This window comes from Rhinoderma darwinii, chromosome 7 (genome assembly GCF_050947455.1).
Source record: "Rhinoderma darwinii isolate aRhiDar2 chromosome 7, aRhiDar2.hap1, whole genome shotgun sequence".
NCBI classification, from domain to species: domain Eukaryota; kingdom Metazoa; phylum Chordata; class Amphibia; order Anura; family Rhinodermatidae; genus Rhinoderma; species Rhinoderma darwinii.
This window is the reverse complement of record NC_134693.1, coordinates 143,814,707-143,841,370: the sequence shown is the minus strand read 5'-3', so window position 1 is coordinate 143,841,370 and position 26,664 is coordinate 143,814,707. Positions and strand designations below refer to the sequence as shown.

Sequence of the window (26,664 nt, the reverse complement as noted above, 5' to 3'; positions counted from 1 at the left end):
CCCTTCTGTACATTGGCCTCTCACTGGAGCGCCGCCGTACAAGGATTGACAGGTAATCCAGCGCTTTACTACTCTTACTGTAAAGAATCCCTTCCTATATAATAAAATGGACAAGGCGGATTCCCCTTCTTCGATGTTTGTTTCCAGGAGGTGAGGAGTTAATCTGCCAATAGGACCCTCTTATTGGACCGACAAGAAGACCTTTCATAGACACGGATGGAAAACAACCCAAAAACTCCAGGTCCTATCTGCTCCGGCCAGGACTGGGTGAGGAGGGCGACATTACCCTGTGACACCTCCTCTCTGTCCCACGTACCGGGGTCCACACTCCCTCCTCCTCCTGTAGATGGTGGGGGCTGGGAGCGATGAGATGCCGCCCTGTCAATGGAAACCCCTCCCTGACTCTCTGCACCCGGCCGCAGCTTAGCAGAGTCAGATTTGTGTTTGTGGTTCTCAGGACTCTGAATCCTTTACAGACAAACTCCGGAAATCTGAGAGGAAGGAAACCGCATACGGCGCTCGGCATGGACGCCACTTATTTGGTGCAATGTTCGATAGACCCACAGGGGTCACCCAACACCAGATCCACCGGGTGACAGAGATCAGAAATAATTAGGGGGCCCAGACACGTGGCGGGCACGCGGGGGCAGCGGTTTTTGGCCACATGTACAAGATGCGCAGGCAAAAAACGCATCATAAAGCCGTGATAATCTGTGGAAAAAACGCAGCTGCACGGCCGCTATAGAATATATATACACAAGCAACATAAATAAACCGTCAGACGTCCGGGGTCAGCGTGACGGAGCGTTCTGGAGAAATGACTAATAAGAACTCGGGTGACCGGGGTCCAGCGGACGTTATTTGGGCGCCCGTACACGATGCGCCAAATCTGGGGCAATGACATTGCTGCGGTTTTGTGGCAGTTACTGGTGAAGCGCACGGTGTACGGGCAGCATTACAGAAACCGGCTCCGGGCATTGAGGTGAATGTGATGCAAGAGATTCTGAATCTTTCAGTAATTAGTCACAGAAGAAGAACGTCAGCGCCGCGGAAAATGGATGTGGTGACGGCTGCCCAACCCCCGGCCTGCCCAACCCCGGCACCAGGATTCATCCATAGTAACTCCCAATATGTAATACCCAGACGATCCCCTCATAGCAGCAGCCCAGGTGCCCCCTCTTATACCCCTCCTGCCCGCTCTCATACCCGGTCTCTTCTGTTATACCCATCTGGTCACCACTTATACCCCTTCTGCTCTCTCCAATACTACCCATGCCCCCTCCTATACTGCCCATGCCCTCCTATACTGCCCATGCCCCCTCCTATACTACCCATGCCCCCTCCTATACTACCCATGCCCCCTCCTATACTACCCATGCCCCCTCCTATACTGCCCATGCCCCTCTTGCCCCCTCCTATACTGCCCATGCCCCCCCTATACTGCCCATGTCCCCTCTTGCCCCCTCCTATACTGTCCATGCCCCCCCTATACTGCCCATGTCCCCTCTTGCCTCCTCCTATACTACCCATGCCCCGCCTATACTGCCAATGCCCCTTATACTACCCATGCCCCCTCCTCCTATACTGCCCATGCCCCCTCTTATACCCATCTGGTCACCACTTATACACCCCTCCTGCCGCCGGTTGCAGATGTTTTATGGCACTAGTTGCCCCCCTGCAGATGTTTTATAGCACTAGTTGCCCCCCTGCCCCCTCTCGTGCCCCTCCTGCAGATGTTTTATAGCATTAGTTGCCCCCTGCCCCCTCTCGTGCCCCTCCTGCAGATGTTTTATAGCATTAGTTGCCCCCCTGCCCCCTCTCGTGCCCTCCAGCAGATGTTTTATAGCATTAGTTGCCCCCCTGCCCCCTCTCGTGCCCTCCTGCAGATGTTCTATAGCATTAGTTGCCCCCCTGCCCCCTCTCGTGCCCTCCAGCAGATGTTTTATAGCATTAGTTGCCCCCCTGCCCCCTCTCGTGCCCCTCCTGCAGATGTTTTACAGCATTAGTTGCCCCCCTGCCCCCTCTCGTGCCCCTCATGCAGATGTTTTATAGCATTAGTTGCCCCCCTGCCCCCTCTCGTGCCCCTCATGCAGATGTTTTATAGCATTAGTTGCCCCCCTGCCCCCTCTCGTGCCCCTCCTGCAGATGTTTTATAGCATTAGTTGCCCCCCTGCCCCCTCTCGTGCCCTCCTGCAGATGTTTTATAGCATTAGTTGCCCCTCCCGTGTACGGCGCTGCAGAATATGTTGGTGCTATAGAAATAGCGGCGATTACTGACGTAGTACAGCGGGGACATGAAGCATCTGGCGCTGGGGTTGGATGCGCCGCCGCCCGCTCCCCGCCCGTGGTCTGACCTGAGTCTTGGCCGGGGATCTCCGGGGCAGTATGGAGGTTTTTGCCGTATAGAAGAGCTCCAGCTCCGGGTCGGACTCCTCCTGGCTGCAGTATCCGCTGCTCGTGGTGCTGGTCCAGGTCCGCTCGAAGGTCGCGCTGTCTTTATCGCCTTTCCCCATCGTAGAACGACCACCGATAAACGAGCCGATAAATGATCCGGATTCCCGCAGCGTCCGCTCTGCTGCGCTCAAGTTGAATGTACACAAACTCTGCCAACTGTGCTGTGATTGGGGCGGGGGAGGGTTAACGATGACCTCACCCCCGGGCTCCACCCACATCCGGTCACAGGGCTCTCATCACCACGTGCTGCGGGATCAGGGCGGCTCTCTGCTCCCACGTGTAGGGTCCGTTCAGACATTGCGGTGCAGATAAAACTGCAACCGCATGGAAAAATGCACCAAGTCGCGGTAAAAACGCTTGAAGTTTTCGGATATGGTCTAAATGGCCCCTAAAACAACTTCTGAGGACGGGGATTAACATTTTTTTTCCACCTTTTCTTGCAGCAAAACTGCAACACAAAGCGTCTCTTGTAATTGCGTCCTTAGGCCTCATGCACACAACCGCAATTTTGATCCGTAATTACATATAATCTGCGGACACACTCATTTCTATTGGCCATGAACACCTTTCCGCATATTTACGGATTTGTGTCCGAGCCTCAGAAATGATCCGCGAGATGTATAACTTGTCCTATTCCGGTCCGCCATTGCGGCTCGAACTCGTCCATAGAAGTCTATGGGCGCGCAAAATTGTGGCTGGCTACAGGTGTGCGTCCATAGCCGTCCGTAATTGCGGGAGCGTTGTTACGCAGCGGCAGGGGATTCCCCAAGAAAATGGCGCCTGAGCGATCATGTGACCTCGTCAAGGGGTTGGGACATGTCGGTGACATCATTTGTTTTTTAAAGGATGTATCCTTAAATACGGACGCACTGCGGACTATGTGTGCGGACAGCGTTCCGGAGATGCGGATGACAACGGATCCGTATTTGTGGACAGTAAAAAACACTACGGTCGTGTGAATGAGGCCGAATACATTAAAGGGCCGGTGTCCTGTCCGAGAAGCTTCATCATCGTAGGACGAGAAGTTCCACAACCTTCTTATAGACCTTGTTTCAATTCTTTACCATTTTCCAGATCTCTGCTTGCTGTTGATGAATGGGAACAATCTTGCTTACATCCAGAGACTGAATGCTTCTCACAGCTGAGGGTTTGCTACAATTGTACCCTGCATATATAATCCTCTGCACAAGTCTCTTCTCTGTTTAGTGTATTAACCCCCGGGAGAGAGATTTGTGCTGCTGCTGTGTAAAGCCTATAATGATACACTGTAACAACTCCTCAGCTCTGAATGCTTCCATTCACTGGCAACAAGCAGGGATGTTGCTGATAAATTGATATCTAAAATATATTATGTTCACAGCAAATGCTCCCGATCGAGACACCAGACGTGTCCACAGGATATAACGGGACTGAATAGGCAGCAGACGCGGTGGGAACGATCACTGGTGTAAACATGGCAGCGATCACCCGACAGGACGGCAAACCCTCGCTTGTCTGCTGATTGGCTCATGTGGCCCAAAAAATGGTCGATCGTCAGCGGCGCGTCTCTCCGTGTAAACAGAAGACGAGATGTAAATATACGGGGATGAGCGATCGTAGAAACCGTCACCAAACTCCCGATCATTGCTCAGTTTACAGGGAGGAAAGGAGCGCCGACATGCCGTCATCGTGGATCAGCGCTCCTTACCCGTGGAAAACCTCCTCAAGAAAGCGGCAGAACTTGTCATTACGCAGCAGCTCCTTCTGTTCAGTGGCTCTGCCTGTGTGTCAGTCCTCACTGCGGTCCTGATGTTCTGTTCAGTGGCTCTGCCTGTGTGTCAGTCCTCACTGCGGTCCTGATGTTCTATTCAGTGGCTCTGCCTGTGTGTCAGTCCTCACTGCGGTCCTGATGTTCTGTTCAGTGGCTCTGCCTGTGTGTCAGTCCTCACTGCGGTCCTGATGTTCTGTTCAGTGGCTCTGCCTGTGTGTCAGTCCTCACTGCGGTCCTGATGTTCTGTTCAGTGGCTCTGCCTGTGTGTCAGTCCTCACTGCGGTCCTGATGTTCTATTCAGTGGCTCTGCCTGTGTGTCAGTCCTCACTGCGGTCCTGATGTTCTGTTCAGTGGCTCTGCCTGTGTGTCAGTCCTCACTGCGGTCCTGATGTTCTATTCATGATGCAGGAAATTCAGGCTGTCCCGCTCCTAGGTCCCTCCCGGTGAGGCCTCATGCACACGACCGTAGTGATGTGCACGGCCTTTGATTTTCAGGTCGGACGGCCGCGGAGTGTCACCCGCACATGGCCGCGTGCATCATTTCCTATGAGCCTGGACCGCAAAACGCGGCCGTAATAAGACATGTCCGATCTTTTTGCGGTCCAGGCTCCGGGGCAATGCATGGACTGTGGAAACCACGGTCGTGTACATGGGCCCATAGGAATGAATGGGGCCGCAATTCACCCGCAGATTTGCGGGTGAATTGTGGCCGCAAAAATACGTGTGTGTGCAGGAGGCCTTGGGGTCCATTCACACGTCGATAAAAAATGCAGCCGAGAAACGCATGGGTTTTTACCGTGATTTAATGTGTTTTTCGATGCGGTTGAGGTAGAAAAAAAAAAAGACGCTACCACATCAATAAACGCACTAAATCGCAGTAAAGTGCGGTTTTCGGATGCGGTTTTTCAATACAGTCCTAATTGCAGCTCACCGCGTGATTGGCCCCGGAGCAGTTACGGCCGTTCTCGCTCTTGTTCTGTAATCTCCGCTCTTTGTGCTTAGATTAATGTTGGCAGCGACTCCGGGTCACATGACCACATATCCTGAGGGGTGGGGGGTCTCCTGCCAGATGTGGGAACATCCTGCTCTTAATAGTTCCCTCCAGGGTCACCCCCCTCCCCCTCCTGTGCTGTAAAATTAGACATGTGACACAATCCGCGGCCATTGCTCAGCTTTACGGGACGCAGACGCGGTTTTTTATGGTCATACGGCGCCGACGAAAACTGCTTTATATTAATATTATAAAAAGAAGCAAATACGACCCCAAAATGTGAAGTCAATGGAGAAAATCAAGAGGAAAACGTCAGGGACGCAGCGGCTGGCGCCTCCGGGACACAGAATCCTCCATTGTTACACATGAGCCGCCATTTATAAATGTAAAACGCGTGAACGAAACAAAATGAACATAAATGTCAGAAAACGAATTTCTGTGTCACTAAAACGTAACAGATGCTGCGGGGAGCTAGAATTGTACGCGCAGTCATGTGATCTCCGCTGTCCGGTGATGGTTTATATTAGTGACGGGTTTACGTGATTGATTCTCTCGATGTCGGATGATGGGACTGAAGAAGTAACTTCACTGATAAGCAGCAACCGACGAGTCCAGCGGCCGCTTATCTCCCTACATAGAATGGACGCGCTAAGAACCGGATTTACAGGAGCTGCGAGTCCTGAGCAGCGGTGGAGGAGCATGGACTAGATGTACGTCAGATACTATTATAAGTGCGGAGGTTTAATGCGGGTATTCCCCTTTAAGGAGGCGGGGGACACAATTTTACATTCCACCTAATGCAGCGAATAGAGACCAGAAATATTAGAAGAACTCTCCGGGATAAGATGATACGCTGTTATACCTAGTGCAGGGCCTGGGGGCGGAGCATGACTCCTATCTATCAATCTCTGTGTCATGCTCCGCCCCCTCAGGTCCTGCACTAGGTATAACAGTGTATCAGCTTTTCATGGAGTGTTCCTTTAAAGAGGCGGTCACCAGTTTCCTACGTCCCGATCTAATGAACGCTTTGATGTTGTTTTTAAAAAACTTTTATTATTGACCAAGTTCTGATCGTTTTTACATTTATGCTCATTTTTTCTAAATGCCCAACTGGGCGTTGTTTTTAGTTTCACCAGGTGGGCGTTGTATAGAAAAGGAGTAGGACGCCGACCAATCAGCATCACTTCTCCTCATTCATGCCCAGCTTTATTAACAGCACAGCGTGATCTCGCGAGATCACGCTGTGACATCACTTACACCCGCAGGTCCTTCACCGGAGCGACAGGAGAATGGTGCATGTCATGAATAAATTTGGCGCATTTTACGTCTCCTTAGCCACGCCCCTTTTCAGAACTGTCGTGGAAGGTGTAAAAAGCATCTAAAACTCATAATACATTTGGTGAACGCCGTGTACACCATTTTTTGGTTCAATTGGTTCCCAAATTTTGGCACATTTTGCTTTGTAAAATCCAAACCCTCATTTTCAAGATCTCTGCTTTCTGTCAGTGAATGGAGACATTCTTGGTCTGGAATGCAAACGGATGGGTTGGAGAGAGCTCTGATAAACGAGCCCTGCATCTGTGTCAGTTGGACATCACAGGAGTTCAGTCTCTGGCTGTAAACAATAAATATTCCCATTCACTAACAGCAAGCAGAGATCAGGAAAAATCTAAATTGAAACACAAAGTCTAGTCTGAGGCCTTATGCACAAGACCGTCGTTTTTTTTGTTTGTGCGCTATCCATTCATTTCTAAGGAGCCGTGCACACGACCGTAATGTTTACAGATCCGCGTGGGGACCGCGAATCCAGGCCTCAAAAACGCAGAACAAGTCATTTTACGGTCCAGATTTGCGGCTCGACAAACTGGTGACATCATTTTTTTTTGGTGTATCTGATCACACACGGATGCGCTGCGGAGGGTTTTTTCCCGACAAGTGGACCACAACGGATCCGAGGTTTTGCGGCTCCAGTCGTGTGCATTAGGCCTAAAGCTGCAGAACACATAACGGCGGAGCAGCGCAGATTTACCGCAATGAAACATCCGAAAATCAAAACTAATTTTGATGGGAAAATTACCTTTTTGAAACCAAATACACAATACATGGCCGAAAGTGATTATTGAGTTCAGGTGTTGTAAACAGGAGCATAAAATCAGGCACACAGCCGTGCGACCTCCAGACACAAACATTGCCAGTAGTATGGACTGTACTGAAGATCTCAGTGTTAGGCCGGATTCACACGAAAACGCTGCGTTTTGCGAGCGCAAAAGGTACATGACAGCTCCGTGTGTCAGCCCCGTATGATGCATGTTTGTGTGATTTTCGCGCAGCCGCCATCATTATGACACTCTGTTTGTATGTTTGTAGCACGTGGTGCTTTTCTGTTTTCATTCATAGTTTTTACTGCTGTTGCGCGAATCACGCTCGTCCCAGGGAAGTGCGTCCGTGTGCTGCGCGTGATTTTCACGCACCCATTGACTTCAATGGGTGCGTGATGTGCGGAAAACGCACAAATATCGGACATGTCGTGAGTTTTACGCAGCGGACAGACACACGCTGCATGAAAATCACTGACAGTCTGCACGGCCCCATAGACTAACATAGGTCCGGGCGGGGCGCGTGAAAATCACGTGTGTAGCACGGACGTATTATACGTTCGTCTGAATAAGCCCTTAGGATGCCACCTTTACCCCAAGACAGTACATGAAATTTCTGCTCTGCTAGATCTGCCCTGGTCACCTGTAAGTGTTATTATTATCTGCTAGATCTGCCCCGATCACCTGTAAGTGATATTATTATTTACTAGATCTGCTCCAGTCATCTGTAAGTGTGATTATTATCTACTAGTTCTGACCCGGTCACCTGTAAGTGATATTATTATCTGCTAGATCTGCTCCAGTCATCTGTAAGTGTTGTTATTATTATCTTCTAGATCTGCTCCGTTCACCTGTGTTATTATTATCTACTAGATCTGACCCGGTCACCTGTAAGTGTTATTATTATCTACTAGATCTGCCCCAGTCACCTGTGTTATTATTATTATCTACTAGATCTGCCCCGGTCACCTGTGTTATTATTATTATCTACTAGATCTGCCCCGGTCACCTGTAAGTGTTAATACTATCTGCTAGATAGAGCTCCATAAAGACATGAGGTGAGGAGTTTGTTGTGGAGGAACTTGAGTGGCTGCACAAAAACTGGACTTCAACCCCATATAACATCATGGGATGAATTGGAACGGTGGTTGTGAGCCAGACCCTCTCCTCCAACATCAGTGTCTGACCTCATAAATGGGCACAACTTCCCACAAACACCCCAAAATCTTGTGTAAAGTCTTCCCAGAAGAGCGGGGCCAAAAGGGGGAACATCTCCATATTATCCCCATGGTTATAGAATGGGAAGTCCAGCGGTCTCATACAGGGGGGACGTCAGGGGTGCACATACTTTTGCCCACATAGGTTATATGCGTATGAGAAATGTCCTACTCCTTACTGCAGCATTTGTCGGGTTGGGGTACATTTTTGTTTATTTTCTTAGGACGCCACTAAAGAGGACGTGGCCATGAAGCTCCGCAGTGTCCTCTGGGTTAGTATTTGATGGGCGCTGCCCCCTGGGTAATAGGGCAGTGGCTGACGGGTCACTTTTATAGATCATCTTACCACATTAGTGTCTTTCTCCCAGGCCGTGTCTTGTGATAAGTCGCTGTCACTGTCGCCATCTTCTCCTCTGCTGCAGTCCAACCGGATGAGGGCTCGGCACCGGTAGTGACACGTGAAGCTGCAATCTATGAGACACAAAGGTGATACAGGTGAATAGTGAGGGTCCGACACCCCCAACACATGCACAGAAGACACCAATGTCCAGTGATGTTATGCACTTTGATCAGTAGCCACCAGATGGCGCTAGGTTGTCAGGATGCTGCTGGTAGGTGGAAGTGAGCAGCACAGAGGAATGTCCAGCCGGGTAACTCGCCCTGATAAGTTCTACATCCAATGCAGCGGAATCCTCCAGGACCAGACGCGTCTCGGCTTTGTTACGCACTCCGGCTGCACCGGTCACTGGGGACGTTCATGGTGGATAAAGATTTCATTGCAGTTTAGAAAATATTTTTAGAAAATCTTGAAAACCCCAATGACTTCATCTTATTTTTTTTTTAAACGTCTTTTTTTATCGCTGGATTCTTATTAAAAAAAATCCCCCGACTAAACCGCGAATCAAGGCCAGTGCGTGAATGGGATTGTGACATGGGACCTCGTCGCGACTATAAAATGTCCGGTCATTGGGTCATTTATCGGAAGAGACAAAGACGCCCAATAAGATTAGAATATGAGCGCGCCAGTAATCTGCCCCGGGAGATCGTGAAGAAACAGTGTCAGGCTATGTTCACACGGTGTTTTCAGCTGTTTTTCACGCCATAAACATCCCAAAAAACGGCTGACAAATCGGAAGCAGAACGCCTCCAAACACCTGCCCATTGATTTCAATGGGAAAAACTTCGTTCTGTTCCGTCGTGGCGTTTTTTATGGCCGTGAAATAGAAGGTCACTTCTTCAGCCATTTTTGGAGCCGTTTTTCATAGACTCTATAGAAAAAACGCTCCAAAAACGGCTGTAAAAAAAAGCGACTTTGATGAAAAAACTTCTGAAAATCAGGAGCGGTTATCCCTTGAAATCAGCTCCGTATTTTGAGATTTTTTTTAATTTGTGTGTGCACGTACCCTCACAGACTTGGTGAATCATGAGACAGACGGATTAAAAGACCCTGCCCCACATACACAGCTGTATACACCATCATACATACACAGCTGTATACACCATCATACATACACAGCTGTATACACCATCATACATACACATCTGTATACACCATCATACATACACATCTGTATACACCATTATAAATACACCTCTATATACACCATCATACATACACATCTATATACACCATCATACATACACATCTGTATACTCCATCATACATACACAGCTGTATACACCATCATACATACACAGCTGTATACATCATACATACACATCTGTATACACCATCATACATACACATCTGTATACACCATTATAAATACACCTCTATATACACCATCATACATACACATCTATATACACCATCATACATACACATCTGTATACTCCATCATACATACACAGCTGTATACACCATCATACATACACAGCTGTATACACCATCATACATACACATCTGTATACACCATCATACATACACAGCTGTATACACCATCATACATAAACATCTATATACACCATCATACATACACATCTGTATACACCATCATACATACACATCTGTATACACCATCATACATACACATATGTATACACCATCATACATACACAGCTGTATACACCATCATCCGTACACAGCTGTATACACCATCATACATACACATCTGTATACACCATTATAAATACACCTCTATATACACCATCATACATACACATCTGTATACACCATCATACATAAACATCTATATACACCATCATACATACACATCTGTATACACCATCATACATAAACATCTATATTTACCATCATACATACACAGCTGTATACACCATCATACATAAACATCTATATACACCATCATACATACACATCTGTATACACCATCATACATACACATCTGTATACACCATCATACATACACATCTGTATACACCATCATACATACACATCTGTATACACCATTATAAATACACCTCTATATACACCATCATACATACACATCTATATACACCATCATACATACACATCTGTATACTCCATCATACATACACAGCTGTATACACCATCATACATACACAGCTGTATACACCATCATACATACACATCTGTATACACCATCATACATACACATCTGTATACACCATTATAAATACACCTCTATATACACCATCATACATACACATCTATATACACCATCATACATACACATCTGTATACTCCATCATACATACACAGCTGTATACACCATCATACATACACAGCTGTATACACCATCATACATACACATCTGTATACACCATCATACATACACAGCTGTATACACCATCATACATAAACATCTATATACACCATCATACATACACATCTGTATACACCATCATACATACACATCTGTATACACCATCATACATACACATATGTATACACCATCATACATACACAGCTGTATACACCATCATCCGTACACAGCTGTATACACCATCATACATACACATCTGTATACACCATTATAAATACACCTCTATATACACCATCATACATACACATCTGTATACACCATCATACATAAACATCTATATACACCATCATACATACACATCTGTATACACCATCATACATAAACATCTATATTTACCATCATACATACACAGCTGTATACACCATCATACATAAACATCTATATACACCATCATACATACACATCTGTATACACCATCATACATACACATCTGTATACACCATCATACATACACAGCTGTATACACCATCATACATACACAGCTGTATACACCATCATACATACACATCTGTATACACCATCATACATACACATCTGTATACACCATCATACATACACAGCGGTATACACATCTATATACACCATCATACATACACATCTATATACACCATCATACATACACATCTGTATACACCATCATACATACACATCTGTATACACCATCATACATACACATCTATATACACCATCATACATACACATCTATATACACCATCATACATACACATCTGTATACACCATCATACATACACAACTATATACACCATCATACATACACAGCTGTATACACCATCATACATACACAGCGGTATACACATCTATATACACCATCATACATACACCATCATGCATACACATCTATATACACCATCATACATACACATCTATCTATATACACCATCATGCATACACATCTATCTATATACACCATCATACATACACATCTATATACACACCATCATACATACACATCTATATACACCATCATATATACACAGCTGTATACACCATCATACATACACATATATATACACCATCATACATACACATCTGTATACGTCATCATACATACACATCTGTATACACCATCATACATACACATCTGTATACACCATCATACATACAAATCTGTATACACCATCATACATACACATCTATACACATCTATATACACCATCATACATACACATCTGTATACACCATCATACATACACATCTATATACACCATCATACATGCACAGCTGTATACACATCTATATACACCATCATACATACACATCTATATACACCATCATACATACACATCTATATACTCCATCATACATACACATCTGTATACACCATCATACATACACAGCTGTTTACACCATTATACATACACAGCTGTATACACCATCATACATACACAGCTGTATACACCATCATACATACACATCTATATACACCATCATACATACACATCTATATACACCATCATACATACACATCTGTATACACCATCATACATACACATCTGTATACACCATCATACATACACAGCGGTATACGCATCTATATACACCATCATACATACACATCTATATACACCATCATGCATACACATCTATATACACCATCATACATACACATCTATATACACACCATCATACATACACCATCATACATACACAGCTGTATACACCATCATACATACACATCTATATACATCATCATACATACACATCTGTATACACCATCATACATACACATCTGTATACACCATCATACATACACATCTATATACACATCTGTATACACCATCATACATACACATCTATATACACCATCATACATGCACAGCTGTATACACATCTAAATACACCATCATACATACACATCTAAATACACCATCATACATACACATCTATATACACCATCATACATACACATCTATATACACCATCATACATACACATCTATATACACCATCATACATACACAGCTGTATAAACCATCATACATACACATCTATATACACCATCATACATACACATCTATATACACCATCATACATACACAGCTGTATACACCATCATACATACACATCTATATACACCATCATACATACACATCTGTATACACCATCATACATACACATCTATATACACCATCATACATGCACAGCTGTATACACATCTATATACACTATCATACATACACATCTGTATACACCATCATACATACACATCTGTATACACCATCATACATACACATCTATATACACCATCATATATACACATCTGTATACACCATCATACATACACATCTATATACACCATCATACATACACATCTATATACACCATCATACATACACATCTATATACACCATCATACATACACATCTGTATACTCCATCATACATACACATCTGTATACACCATCATACATACACAGCTGTATACACCATTATACATACACAGCTGTATACACCATCATACATACACATCTATATACACCATCATACATACACATCTATATACACCATCATACATACACATCTGTATACACTATCATACATACACAGCGGTATACACATCTATATACACCATCATGCATACACATCTATATACACCATCATGCATACACATCTATATACACCATCATAAATACACATCTATATACACCATCATACATACACATCTATATACTCCATCATACATACAGATCTGTATACACCATCATACATACACAGCGGTATACACATCTATATACACCATCATACATACACAGCTGTATACACCATCATACATACACAGCTTTATACACCATCATACATACACAGCTGTATACACCATCATACATACACATCTATATACACCATCATACATGCACAGCTGTATACACATCTATATACACCATCATACATACACATCTATATACACCATCATACATACACATCTATATACACCATCATACATACACAGCTGTATAAACCATCATACATATCTATATACACCATCATACATACACATCTATATACACCATCATACATACACAGCTGTATACACCATCATACATACACATCTGTATACACCATCATACATACACATCTATATACACCATCATACATGCACAGCTGTATACACCATCATACATGCACAGCTGTATACACATCTATATACACCATCATACATACACATCTATATACACCATCATACATACACATCTATATACACTATCATACATACACATCTGTATACACCATCATACATACACATCTGTATACACCATCATACATACACATATATATACACCATCATATATACACATCTGTATACACCATCATACATACACATCTATATACACCATCATACATACACATCTATATACACCATCATACATACACATCTATATACACCATCATACATACACATCTGTATACTCCATCATACATACACATCTGTATACACCATCATACATACACAGCTGTATACACCATTATACATACACAGCTGTATACACCATCATACATACACAGCTGTATACACCATCATACATACACATCTATATACACCATCATACATACACATCTATATACACCATCATACATACACATCTGTATACACTATCATACATACACAGCGGTATACACATCTATATACACCATCATGCATACACATCTATATACACCATCATGCATACACATCTATATACACCATCATACATGCACAGCTGTATACACATCTATATACACCATCATACATACACATCTATATACTCCATCATACATACAGATCTGTATACACCATCATACATACACAGCGGTATACACATCTATATACACCATCATACATACACAGCTGTATACACCATCATACATACACAGCTTTATACACCATCATACATACACATCTATATACACCATCATACATACACATCTGTATATACCATCATACATACACATCTATACACACCATGATACATACACATCTATATACACCATCATACATACACAGCTGTATACACCATCATACATACACAGCTGTATACACCATCATACATACACAGCTGTATACACCATCATACATACACATCTGTATACACCATCATACATACACATCTATATACACCATCATACATACACATCTATATACACCATCATACATACACATCATCATACATACACATCTATATACACCATCATACATACACATCTATATACACCATCATACATACACATCTATAAACACCATCATACATACACATCTATATACACCATCATACATACACATCTGTATACACCATTATAAATACACCTCTATATACACCATCATACATACACATCTGTATACACCATCATACATACACATCTGTATACACCATCATACAAACACATCTATATACACCATCATACATACACATCTATATACACCATCATACATACACATCTGTATACACCATCATACATACACATCTATATACACCATCATACATACACATCTGTATACACCATTATAAATACACCTCTATATACACCATCATACATACACCATCATACATACACATCTGTATACACCATCATACATACACATCTGTATACACCATCATACATACACATCTATATACACCATCATATATACACCATCATACATACACATCTATATACACCATCATACATACACATCTATATACACCATCATACATACACAGCTGTATACACCATCATACATACACATCTATATACACCATCATACATACACATCTATATACACCATCATACATACACATCTGTATACACCATCATACATACACAGCTGTATACACCATCATACATACACATCTGTATACACCATCATACATACACATCTATATACACCATCATACATACACATCTATATACACTATCATACATACACATCTGTATACACCATCATACATACACATCTGTATACACCATCATACATACACATCTATATACACCATCATATATACACATCTGTATACACCATCATACATACACATCTATATACACCATCATACATACACATCTATATACACCATCATACATACACATCTATATACACCATCATACATACACATCTGTATACTCCATCATACATACACATCTGTATACACCATCATACATACACAGCTGTATACACCATTATACATACACAGCTGTATACACCATCATACATACACATCTATATACACCATCATACATACACATCTATATACACCATCATACATACACATCTGTATACACTATCATACATACACAGCGGTATACACATCTATATACACCATCATGCATACACATCTATATACACCATCATGCATACACATCTATATACACCATCATAAATACACATCTATATACACCATCATACATACACATCTATATACTCCATCATACATACAGATCTGTATACACCATCATACATACACAGCGGTATACACATCTATATACACCATCATACATACACAGCTGTATACACCATCATACATACACAGCTTTATACACCATCATACATACACAGCTGTATACACCATCATACATACACATCTATATACACCATCATACATGCACAGCTGTATACACATCTATATACACCATCATACATACACATCTATATACACCATCATACATACACATCTATATACACCATCATACATACACAGCTGTATAAACCATCATACATATCTATATACACCATCATACATACACATCTATATACACCATCATACATACACAGCTGTATACACCATCATACATACACATCTGTATACACCATCATACATACACATCTATATACACCATCATACATGCACAGCTGTATACACCATCATACATGCACAGCTGTATACACATCTATATACACCATCATACATACACATCTATATACACCATCATACATACACATCTATATACACTATCATACATACACATCTGTATACACCATCATACATACACATCTGTATACACCATCATACATACACATATATATACACCATCATATATACACATCTGTATACACCATCATACATACACATCTATATACACCATCATACATACACATCTATATACACCATCATACATACACATCTATATACACCATCATACATACACATCTGTATACTCCATCATACATACACATCTGTATACACCATCATACATACACAGCTGTATACACCATTATACATACACAGCTGTATACACCATCATACATACACAGCTGTATACACCATCATACATACACATCTATATACACCATCATACATACACATCTGTATACACTATCATACATACACAGCGGTATACACATCTATATACACCATCATGCATACACATCTATATACACCATCATGCATACACATCTATATACACCATCATACATGCACAGCTGTATACACATCTATATACACCATCATACATACACATCTATATACTCCATCATACATACAGATCTGTATACACCATCATACATACACAGCGGTATACACATCTATATACACCATCATACATACACAGCTGTATACACCATCATACATACACAGCTTTATACACCATCATACATACACATCTATATACACCATCATACATACACATCTGTATATACCATCATACATACACATCTATACACACCATGATACATACACATCTATATACACCATCATACATACACAGCTGTATACACCATCATACATACACAGCTGTATACACCATCATACATACACAGCTGTATACACCATCATACATACACATCTGTATACACCATCATACATACACATCTATATACACCATCATACATACACATCTATATACACCATCATACATACACATCTATAAACACCATCATACATACACATCTATATACACCATCATACATACACATCTGTATACACCATTATAAATACACCTCTATATACACCATCATACATACACATCTGTATACACCATCATACATACACATCTGTATACACCATCATACAAACACATCTATATACACCATCATACATACACATCTATATACACCATCATACATACACATCTGTATACACCATCATACATACACATCTATATACACCATCATACATACACATCTGTATACACCATTATAAATACACCTCTATATACACCATCATACATACACCATCATACATACACATCTGTATACACCATCATACATACACATCTGTATACACCATCATACATACACATCTATATACACCATCATATATACACCATCATACATACACATCTATATACACCATCATACATACACATCTATATACACCATCATACATACACAGCTGTATACACCATCATACATACACATCTATATACACCATCATACATGTACATACAGTCATGGTAATAAATGTCTGTTTTGCCTTTTTTCTGATCGCCACTTATTTCAGAACACATGCAAATAAGTCCCACAGCGAGGCAGGGACTCCTAGCGTCATAAATAACTATTATACTAGGAGCCCGGCTCCCTGCAGTGTGTTCGGTCCGGGACTTGCGGCCGAAATACGTTCCGTCCTTTACGGACGCAATGTGCTCGTGTGAACCCAGCCTAATATCAGATTCTCTGACAGTATCACACATTATAGGATTAGATACACCGCGCAGCAGACAGTATCACACATGATAGGATTAGATACACGGCTCAGCAGACAGTATCACGCATGATAGGATTAGATACACCGCGCAGCAGACAGTATCACACATGATAGGATTAGATACACAGCTCAGCAGACAGTATCACACATGATAGGATTAGATACACGGCTCAGCAGACAGTATCACACATGATAGGATTAGATACACGGCTCAGCAGACAGTATCACACATGATAGCATTAGATACACAGCTCAGCAGACAGTATCACACATGATAGGATTAGATACACAGCTCAGCAGGCAGTATCACACATGATAGGATTAGATACACGGCTCAGCAGACAGTATCACACATGATAGCATTAGATACACAGCTCAGCAGACAGTATCACACATGATAGGATTAGATACACAGCTCAGCAGGCAGTATCACACATGATAGGATTAGATACACAGCGCAGCAGACAGTATCACACATGATAGGATTAGATACACGGCTCAGCAGACAGTATCACGCATGATAGGATTAGATACACCGCGCAGCAGACAGTATCACACATGATAGGATTAGATACACAGCTCAGCAGACAGTATCACACATGATAGGATTAGACACACAGCTCAGCAGACAGTATCACACATGATAGGATTAGATACACAGCTCAGCAGACAGTATCACACATGATAGGATTAGACACACAGCTCACCAGACAGTATCACACATGATAGGATTAGATACAGCTCAGCAGACAGTATCACACGTGATAGGATTAGATACAGTGGTAACAAACCCTCAGCTGTGAGAACTAATGGATTTGAACAGGTTTTCAGTCTCTGGATGTAAACAAGCATTTTATCATTTACTGACAGCAAACAGAGATCTTGCAAATGCAGAGAAATTAACAATTTAATAAACTATTAGAAACTGTCAGGACTCCTCGTACGGGTGAATTCACATGTAGCATATTTGTCCGCTGTGAATCTGAAGTTGTAGCATGTGTTACACGCTGCATTATAACTCTGCATCCTGCTGTGAATTGTTCTCGGTGTGGAATATGCACCAAATAGCTGCAATAAATGCGTCAGGTGTGACATCTATACACATCATATTCCCCCCTATGATCCTCTGCACAGGACGATCGTCGATGCTGCGGTGACACGTGGGTTTTTTTTTTGCCTCCGTTTCCTGCTGAAAAACAGAATCTTGACTTTATAGATTTCTTCAAGGTTTTCTGCGTTATGGAAAGAGGAAAAGGAAACGCCCACAAATCGTCATGATGTCACTCTTAAAGGGGAACGCCACCTTTAGGCCACAATCAGATGGATTTCATCCTTGCAATGCATGGGGCGAAATCTGTGCAAAATCCACTACGGGAAAAAGCCGCCACATTACGGGCTCGTCCACACGTAACGGAATTGCTGCAGAAAATGTTTGCACCAATTCCGCAGAAACTAGCAGAAATTCCGCTGTGGAAAAACGGCACCATCTCATGTGTTTTTGACGGCAGAAAATGGTGCGGATTTGGCGGCGTTTTTCTCAGTGTTGGGGGATGGCGACGTCTCCTCTGAAAAACGCAGCAATTCAGTCACTTTCCGCAGCAGGACGGACGTGCTACGGTCCGAAGAATACGCACGCGGGTCAATTTCTGCTCAGAAACTTTACAGAGCGCGTGGAAGACGTTTGTTAGATCTCTGCTGCTCCGTTATTCTGCTGCGTATTTTCCATCCGCAATTACAGACAGAAAATACGGAGCAATTCCGTTACATGTGCGTATTATAGAAGGGGGTCTATGAGCGGGGCCCCCACTGACTCCTAGAATGAAGGGGCCGCAGCAGACATTTCTGTAACTTTGGATCTGCGACACAGCGTTTTGTCTGACACATTATTGAAGTTAATGGCGATGCGTCACGTGTACGTAAACTGCGCCACTGAGTCAAGGCTGCGATACAAGGATGTCCGACCAGGGCTGTTGGGGGTATTGGTGCGGAGAGCGGCGGGGGTGGCCCTGCTCCTGGACCCCACCAGTGTCATGACATCACAGCATGTAACCAGCGGCGGACCTCCCTCCCCTTTAAACCCTTTGGCTCTGTTCACGCGCTCACTAAAAAGCGTCTGAAAATGCGGTGGAGCGTCAAGGGAAATCGGCTCCTGATATTTAGACATTTTTTTAAGTCACTCGCGATTTTCGCTGCGTTTTTTACGGCCATTTTTGTAGCTGTTTTTCTATGGAGTCAATGAAAAACGGCTCCAAAAACGTCCCAAGAAGTGACACGCACTTCTTTTTCGCGGGCATCTTTTTACGTGCTGTTTTTTTTTAAAATGAGGCGTAAAAAAACGCCCCGTCGGAACAGAACGCTGGATTTCCCATTGAAATCAATGCGCAGATGTTTGCAGGCGTTCTGCCTCCGTTTTTTCAGGCGTTTTTCGAGGCGTAAACGCCCTGAAATTCGCCTCCGAACACTCCATGTGAACATAACCTTAGGCCCTGTTCACACAGAATTTTTTGCAGGCTGAAAAATCGGCCTCAAAATTCCTTCAGGAAGTGCCGCAGGCGAAAACCGCTTTCTCTGCCTCCCACTGATGTCAATGCGAGGTCAGAGACGGAAACGCCTGATGAAAGAGCACGACGCTTCTTTTTCCCGGAAAAAAAATGCCCCGTCTCCCATTGAAATCATTCGGCGGTTTCCGTGTCAAAAAACTGTGTGTGAACATCTGGGTTTTCTCCTAATCATTATCACTTATCCACGGGAGAGACGATCAATATCTGATCGGTGGGGTCCGGTCGCTGGTACCCCCGCCAATCCCAAGAACAGGCTGACCCTGCCGTTCCTGGGAGCCCCATAGAAATGAATGGCGGCCAAGCAGCGGCACGATCAGATATTTATCACCTTCCCCTTTAAGGATCCGGCCATTTTTAGTTTTGCCTCCCAAGAGCCAGAACTTTTATTTTTCTGTCGACATTTGTGTTTGCGGAGCAGGTGTCGTTTTAATGTGTTAGATAATGTCCTGAAAATCTTTTATAAATTATTTTGTGCGGTGGAATGAGAAAATAAAGCAGCGATTCCCCCCGATGTTTTTTGGGTTTTGATTCCGGCGTTCACCGTGTGGTAAAAATGACAATTACGTTATCCTGCGGGTCAATACGATGACGGCGATAACACATTCATATGGTTTTTTTGCTTGAGTTTTGTCTCTCCGTATTCCGTGAAGTCTGCGCCCGGCGGCCTCCGTCAGGCCAGAGTAGCAGCGCCCACGCACAACCGCCGCTCCAGTCAAAATCCTCCTCACTGCAATTGTATAGTGAGGAGGATTGAGGGGTCGAGACCCCCTTTTTAGTGATCGGTGGGGCCCCAGCAATTCTACATTTATTTCCTCCCCTGTGGGAAAAGCCCGGACTCTGGCAGGACCTTATAGGACTAACATGGCAGACTGGATGACCTTCATTAGGAGCCTGGCTGCCATGACAACCCATCGCCACCCCGCGATTGCATGGGGGGCAGTGGGATGACAGAGGGTTTTTTTCGCCTATGTTTAAGGTGCTGCGGCATCTAAGTAGTTAAAAGGCTGGGATCAGAGTTATCTCCGATCCCGGCTGTTGGAGCCAGGACACCGGCAGCGTAGGAGCGGGCGAATCTCACGGGTCCGGGCCATACTCCCCCCCCCCCCCCCCCCCCCACATACAATATGACGTACATTTATGTCCTTGTGCGGGAAGGGGTTGATTGAACGAGAGACTTATTACAACTGGTGCGAGGGAAATGTGGAGCGGTCACCGGTAGCAACCAATCAGATTCTAGCACTCCTTTTTCATAGGTCCTTTTGAAAATTAAATAAGCGATTTGATTGGTTGCTGTGGGCGGCTGCGCCATTTTTCCTCTGTACCAGTTTTGATAAATCGTCCTCTTGCGCCGCGGCCTCCCGGGGTCTGAAAGCCGCTTTATTACCGCAAAATAGACTTCATAAAGTATCAGTTCTATAATTGTCCTGAGGATGGCGCCAGATCGACTACATAAGACAGGACACTACACCTACTGTATCTCTATTGTTCCCTGTTATCATCCATTGCAGGCCACCCACAGCTGCTTGCCCTTGGATGTGATCTAACGGTTTATTTCTTCCCTTTTTGTTAGAAGGGTCCCCTGAATAGAAGTCATATGATGTCCTGCGGCTGGGACCCCCAGCGATCAGCTGTAATCTGAGTGTTCTCCCTGCAGCGCCTCCACAGGGGAAATGGAGCATTACATAATTCTCATTGAAATCAATGTCTGTGTTGTATACAACATGCCGGGGCTCCAGAAAGGCGCCCTTTATAGCCGCTCTCCACTCTGGTTAATAGGTGAGGGTCATATATGGGGGACCCCCACTCTACTAACACAGGTTCTATAAAAAGATTTAAGATATGTTGGATTTTTTCATTTTTTTGTCTGTTCATCCTTTATAGTGGTTTGTCTAAGATCCTGCCAGCTGGTGAATGAGTATTATATTATATTTTATACTCCAGTCACATCCAGAGCTGCAGTCACAATTCTGCTGTACATTATGTCATAGACTCCAGTCACATCCAGAGCTGCAGTCACAATCACTCAGAATTGTGACTGTAGCTCCGGGTGTGAATGGAGGATAACACATGATGTAAGAGCATAATTGGAACTGCAGCTCTGGATGTGACTGGAGTATTACACATGACGTAACAGCAGAATAGTGACAACTTTTTAAGTGGATTTGAATTTTGGAATATTGTAAATTGTTAGAAAACAGAACTTTCCGTAAAAAGATTTAAACCCTCAGCATTAAATGACAAAATAAAACCATTAATTACCGCGCAGTGAACGGTCGTTGTCGTAGAATGTCGGAGGCGACTGCTCAACCGCTACAGGATTATAATGGGACACGTGTATTAATGGCGCCGTACGAACGCCACTTTACTAAGAGAGAATCAGATGCTTAAATTGCGCCAAATTTATCAAGACGGTGGCCGCAAAATAAGACAATTGGCGCAGCTCTGGGCGCACTAGCGACACTTCTCTTCCTCGTGCCCCGTCATGGCCATCATTCATGTCCTGCAGTATTCTGTGCGGCAGAACTAAATTCAAATTGGCGCACGTTTCATAAATACGGCGCACATGACCAGCGTAGATTTCCTAGGTTACATTACGTCACTTATCCGGCGCGTTTCGTTTTGTCAGAGTTGCCTGGTTGAGCCGTGCGATAGTCGTGAGGTCATGTGACGGTCGTATGCGTTTATTTTTATGTGATGTGAACGCCTCCCGTGACTTTTTTCCCCATGTGATGTGGTGAGAGCTGCGACCGGAGACGCGGCGGTTCTCATTAGACTTTCTTATGAGGTGTTTTCGTTTTAATGTTGCAGCTGGAGCCGGTGCTACGTCTGGGAACGGCTTTGATACCGTGAAGCCCCTCCCCCACGTGTAGTAACGGTGCAGCGGCGGAGAGCTTTGTACTCACTGGCGCAGCGCAGGCTCTTCCTGTAGATGCCCCAGATGAAGTCCCCGCAGAGGTCGCACCAGGTGTGCTGCGTGTGGGACGTGGGCTGGAAGTAATGGCCCTTCCCTGCTTTTCCCGGTGGCAGAGCCTCATCCTGTCCTGACACGACCCTCAGCCGCAGGCTCCGCTGTAGAATGAGGGGCGCTCTGCCCGGGGGGATCCTCACTGCATTCGTCCTCTCCAGGCGGTGACCTCCTTTAGGGTTCTTGGTCAGATCCAGCCCATCACATGGACTCAAGGTCTTCAGTTCAATCATCTCATAAGACGTCTCCTGCGAGGACATCCCATAAGCCTTGGGGTGATGCGTGAGGTCCCCAGGGTCAGGAGTGACCGTGACCTCTGACGCTCAGGACTTTTTGCTGGGTCTGTCTTCTGGGCGGAGGTCCCTCCTCTCCTCGCCCGTCTCTCAGTTCTGGCTTCCTTCCCCCCTCCCCTCGGTCACATTCTTCCGTCTCTCCTTCTTTACTTTCTTGTAGTTTGAATTTCTCATCATCGAGGGGAAGAAATCTTTATGTGGGTCCCTGAGGTCCTGCGTTGGGGCGGAGGTGGTGGAGTTTGTGGGGTCTCCTGGAATTCATGTCCTGGTCACCGCCGTCTGGTGATGGAGTGAAGATCAGTCTGTAATCTGAGCTGGCAGAGAAGGGGTTAAGGGAGCAGCTGCGGGGGAACCGGGGGAATCAAGCGGGAACCCGGTGATTCCTGAGAAGTCCCCAAAGATCCTGCAAAGTCAGGACAAAGAAGAGCAGAATTGGAGCAGAGGACGGCGCCAGCGGCCGGACAATTCAGACAATTCACTGGGGGGGGGGAGGGGATCTCGGCCGCTGCTTCACAAAATCTTGAGTTTTCATACAAAATAGCAAAACAAAAAAAGATTCATGAAGATCCGGATTGTCAGGGCGGCGGCGGCACGAGAATGAAGAGAAAAATGCTGAAAAGAGATGAACAAGCAGCAGCGGCGCCCCAGGCGGCAGGAACCGGGTCACCAATGTGGGGGCTGAGATACGGAGAGGGATCCAACATGGGGGCTGAGATACAGAGGGATCCAACATGGGGGCTGAGATACGGAGAGGGATCCAACGTGGGGGCTGAGATACAGAGAGGGATCCAACGTGGGGACTGAGATACGGAGAGGGATCCAACGTGGGGGCTGAGATACGGAGAGGGATCCAACATGGGGGCTGAGATACAGAGGGATCCAACATGAGGGCTGAGATACGGAGAGGGATCCAACGTGGGGGCTGAGATACGGAGAGGGATCCAACATGGGGGCTGAGTGTAGCGGGTGGCAGGGGCTGGTGTGGAGGGTGGCAGGGGCTGAGTGTAATGGGTGGCAGGGGCTGGCAGGGGCTGGTGTAGCGGGTGGCAGGGGTGGAGGGTGGCAGGGGCTGGTGTAGCGGGTGGCAGGGGCTGGTGTGGGGGGTGGCAGGGGCTGGTGTGGAGGGCGGCAGGGGCTAGTGTAGCGGGCGGCAGGGGCTGGTGTAGCGGGCGGCAGGGGCTGGTGTGCGGGTGGCAGGGGCTGATGTAGCGGGTGGCAGGGGCTGATGTAGCGGGTGGCAGGGGCTGGTGTGGCGGGTGGCAGGGGCTGGTGTGGGGGGTGGCAGGGGCTGGTGTGGGGGGCGGCAGGGGTTAGTGTAGCGGGTGGCAGGGGCTGGGGGGTGGCAGGAGCTGGTGTAACGGGTGGCAGGGGCTGGTGTGCGGGTGGCAGGGGCTGATGTAGCGGGTGGCAGGGGCTGGTGTAGCGGGTGGCAGGGGCTGGTGTGTGGGTGGCAGGGTCCGGTGTAGAGGGTGGCAGGAGCTGGCGGGGGGGTTGGTGTAGGTCCTGACATTCCCCTGGTCTGTGACGCGTCATCCTGCCATTCATCACAACCCCCACTATCCATGAATATCAGGAAGTGCCCCCCATTCTCCCTGCGGCCGCCCCTCTGGGATTTCATCAGTCATCTTTCTTTGCCTTTGAACTGAACTTCCTGTCACTTTATCTCGGGAGGGCGGCGTCCACAGATAATTACTGGGGGTCACAGCGCTCATCGCCCCAAAACCTGCTGTCAGGCAAATTTGGACGTCTTTCTTCCTGAATGTTTCCTCTTTAGTTAACAGACTATTCCCTCTAATTGAAAATAAATCCCAAGAATATCAGGAATCACTGAGGCGTGATCTTGTAGTTATATCTGATCCTGGGAAAGCTGTGTGATGAGCAATATGGCCGTCATTACAGCTCATCACAAGGGCTTGTCACCCAGCGGACTCAGATATCTACCTGCTTATACAGCAATAAAGAGGAGAGTGAGGGAACACGGC

At 44.7% G+C, this 26,664-nt stretch overlaps 2 protein-coding genes across 3 annotated transcripts in view; one reads left to right on the top strand and one right to left on the bottom strand.

Annotated features, from left to right (window-relative positions):
- Positions 1–25,122, bottom strand: part of RASSF1 (Ras association domain family member 1) — a 28,287-nt gene extending 3,165 nt beyond the window's left edge. Inside the window, exons 1-2 of one of the 2 annotated variants that reach the window (XM_075831961.1) lie at positions 24,328–25,122; positions 8,855–8,979 (exon numbers count right to left, since the gene is read on the bottom strand). In XM_075831961.1, coding sequence (XP_075688076.1) covers positions 8,855–8,979; positions 24,328–24,649 — 447 coding nt within the window. In that variant the 5' untranslated portion in view covers positions 24,650–25,122. Of the gene's footprint in view, positions 1–2,354; positions 2,623–8,854; positions 8,980–24,327 lie in introns of those variants that run through there. The other variant, XM_075831962.1, reaches the window with a different exon arrangement.
- RAD54L2 (RAD54 like 2) overlaps positions 1–26,664 on the top strand; it is an 87,030-nt gene that overhangs the window by 17,122 nt on the left and 43,244 nt on the right. The window lies entirely within an intron of this gene.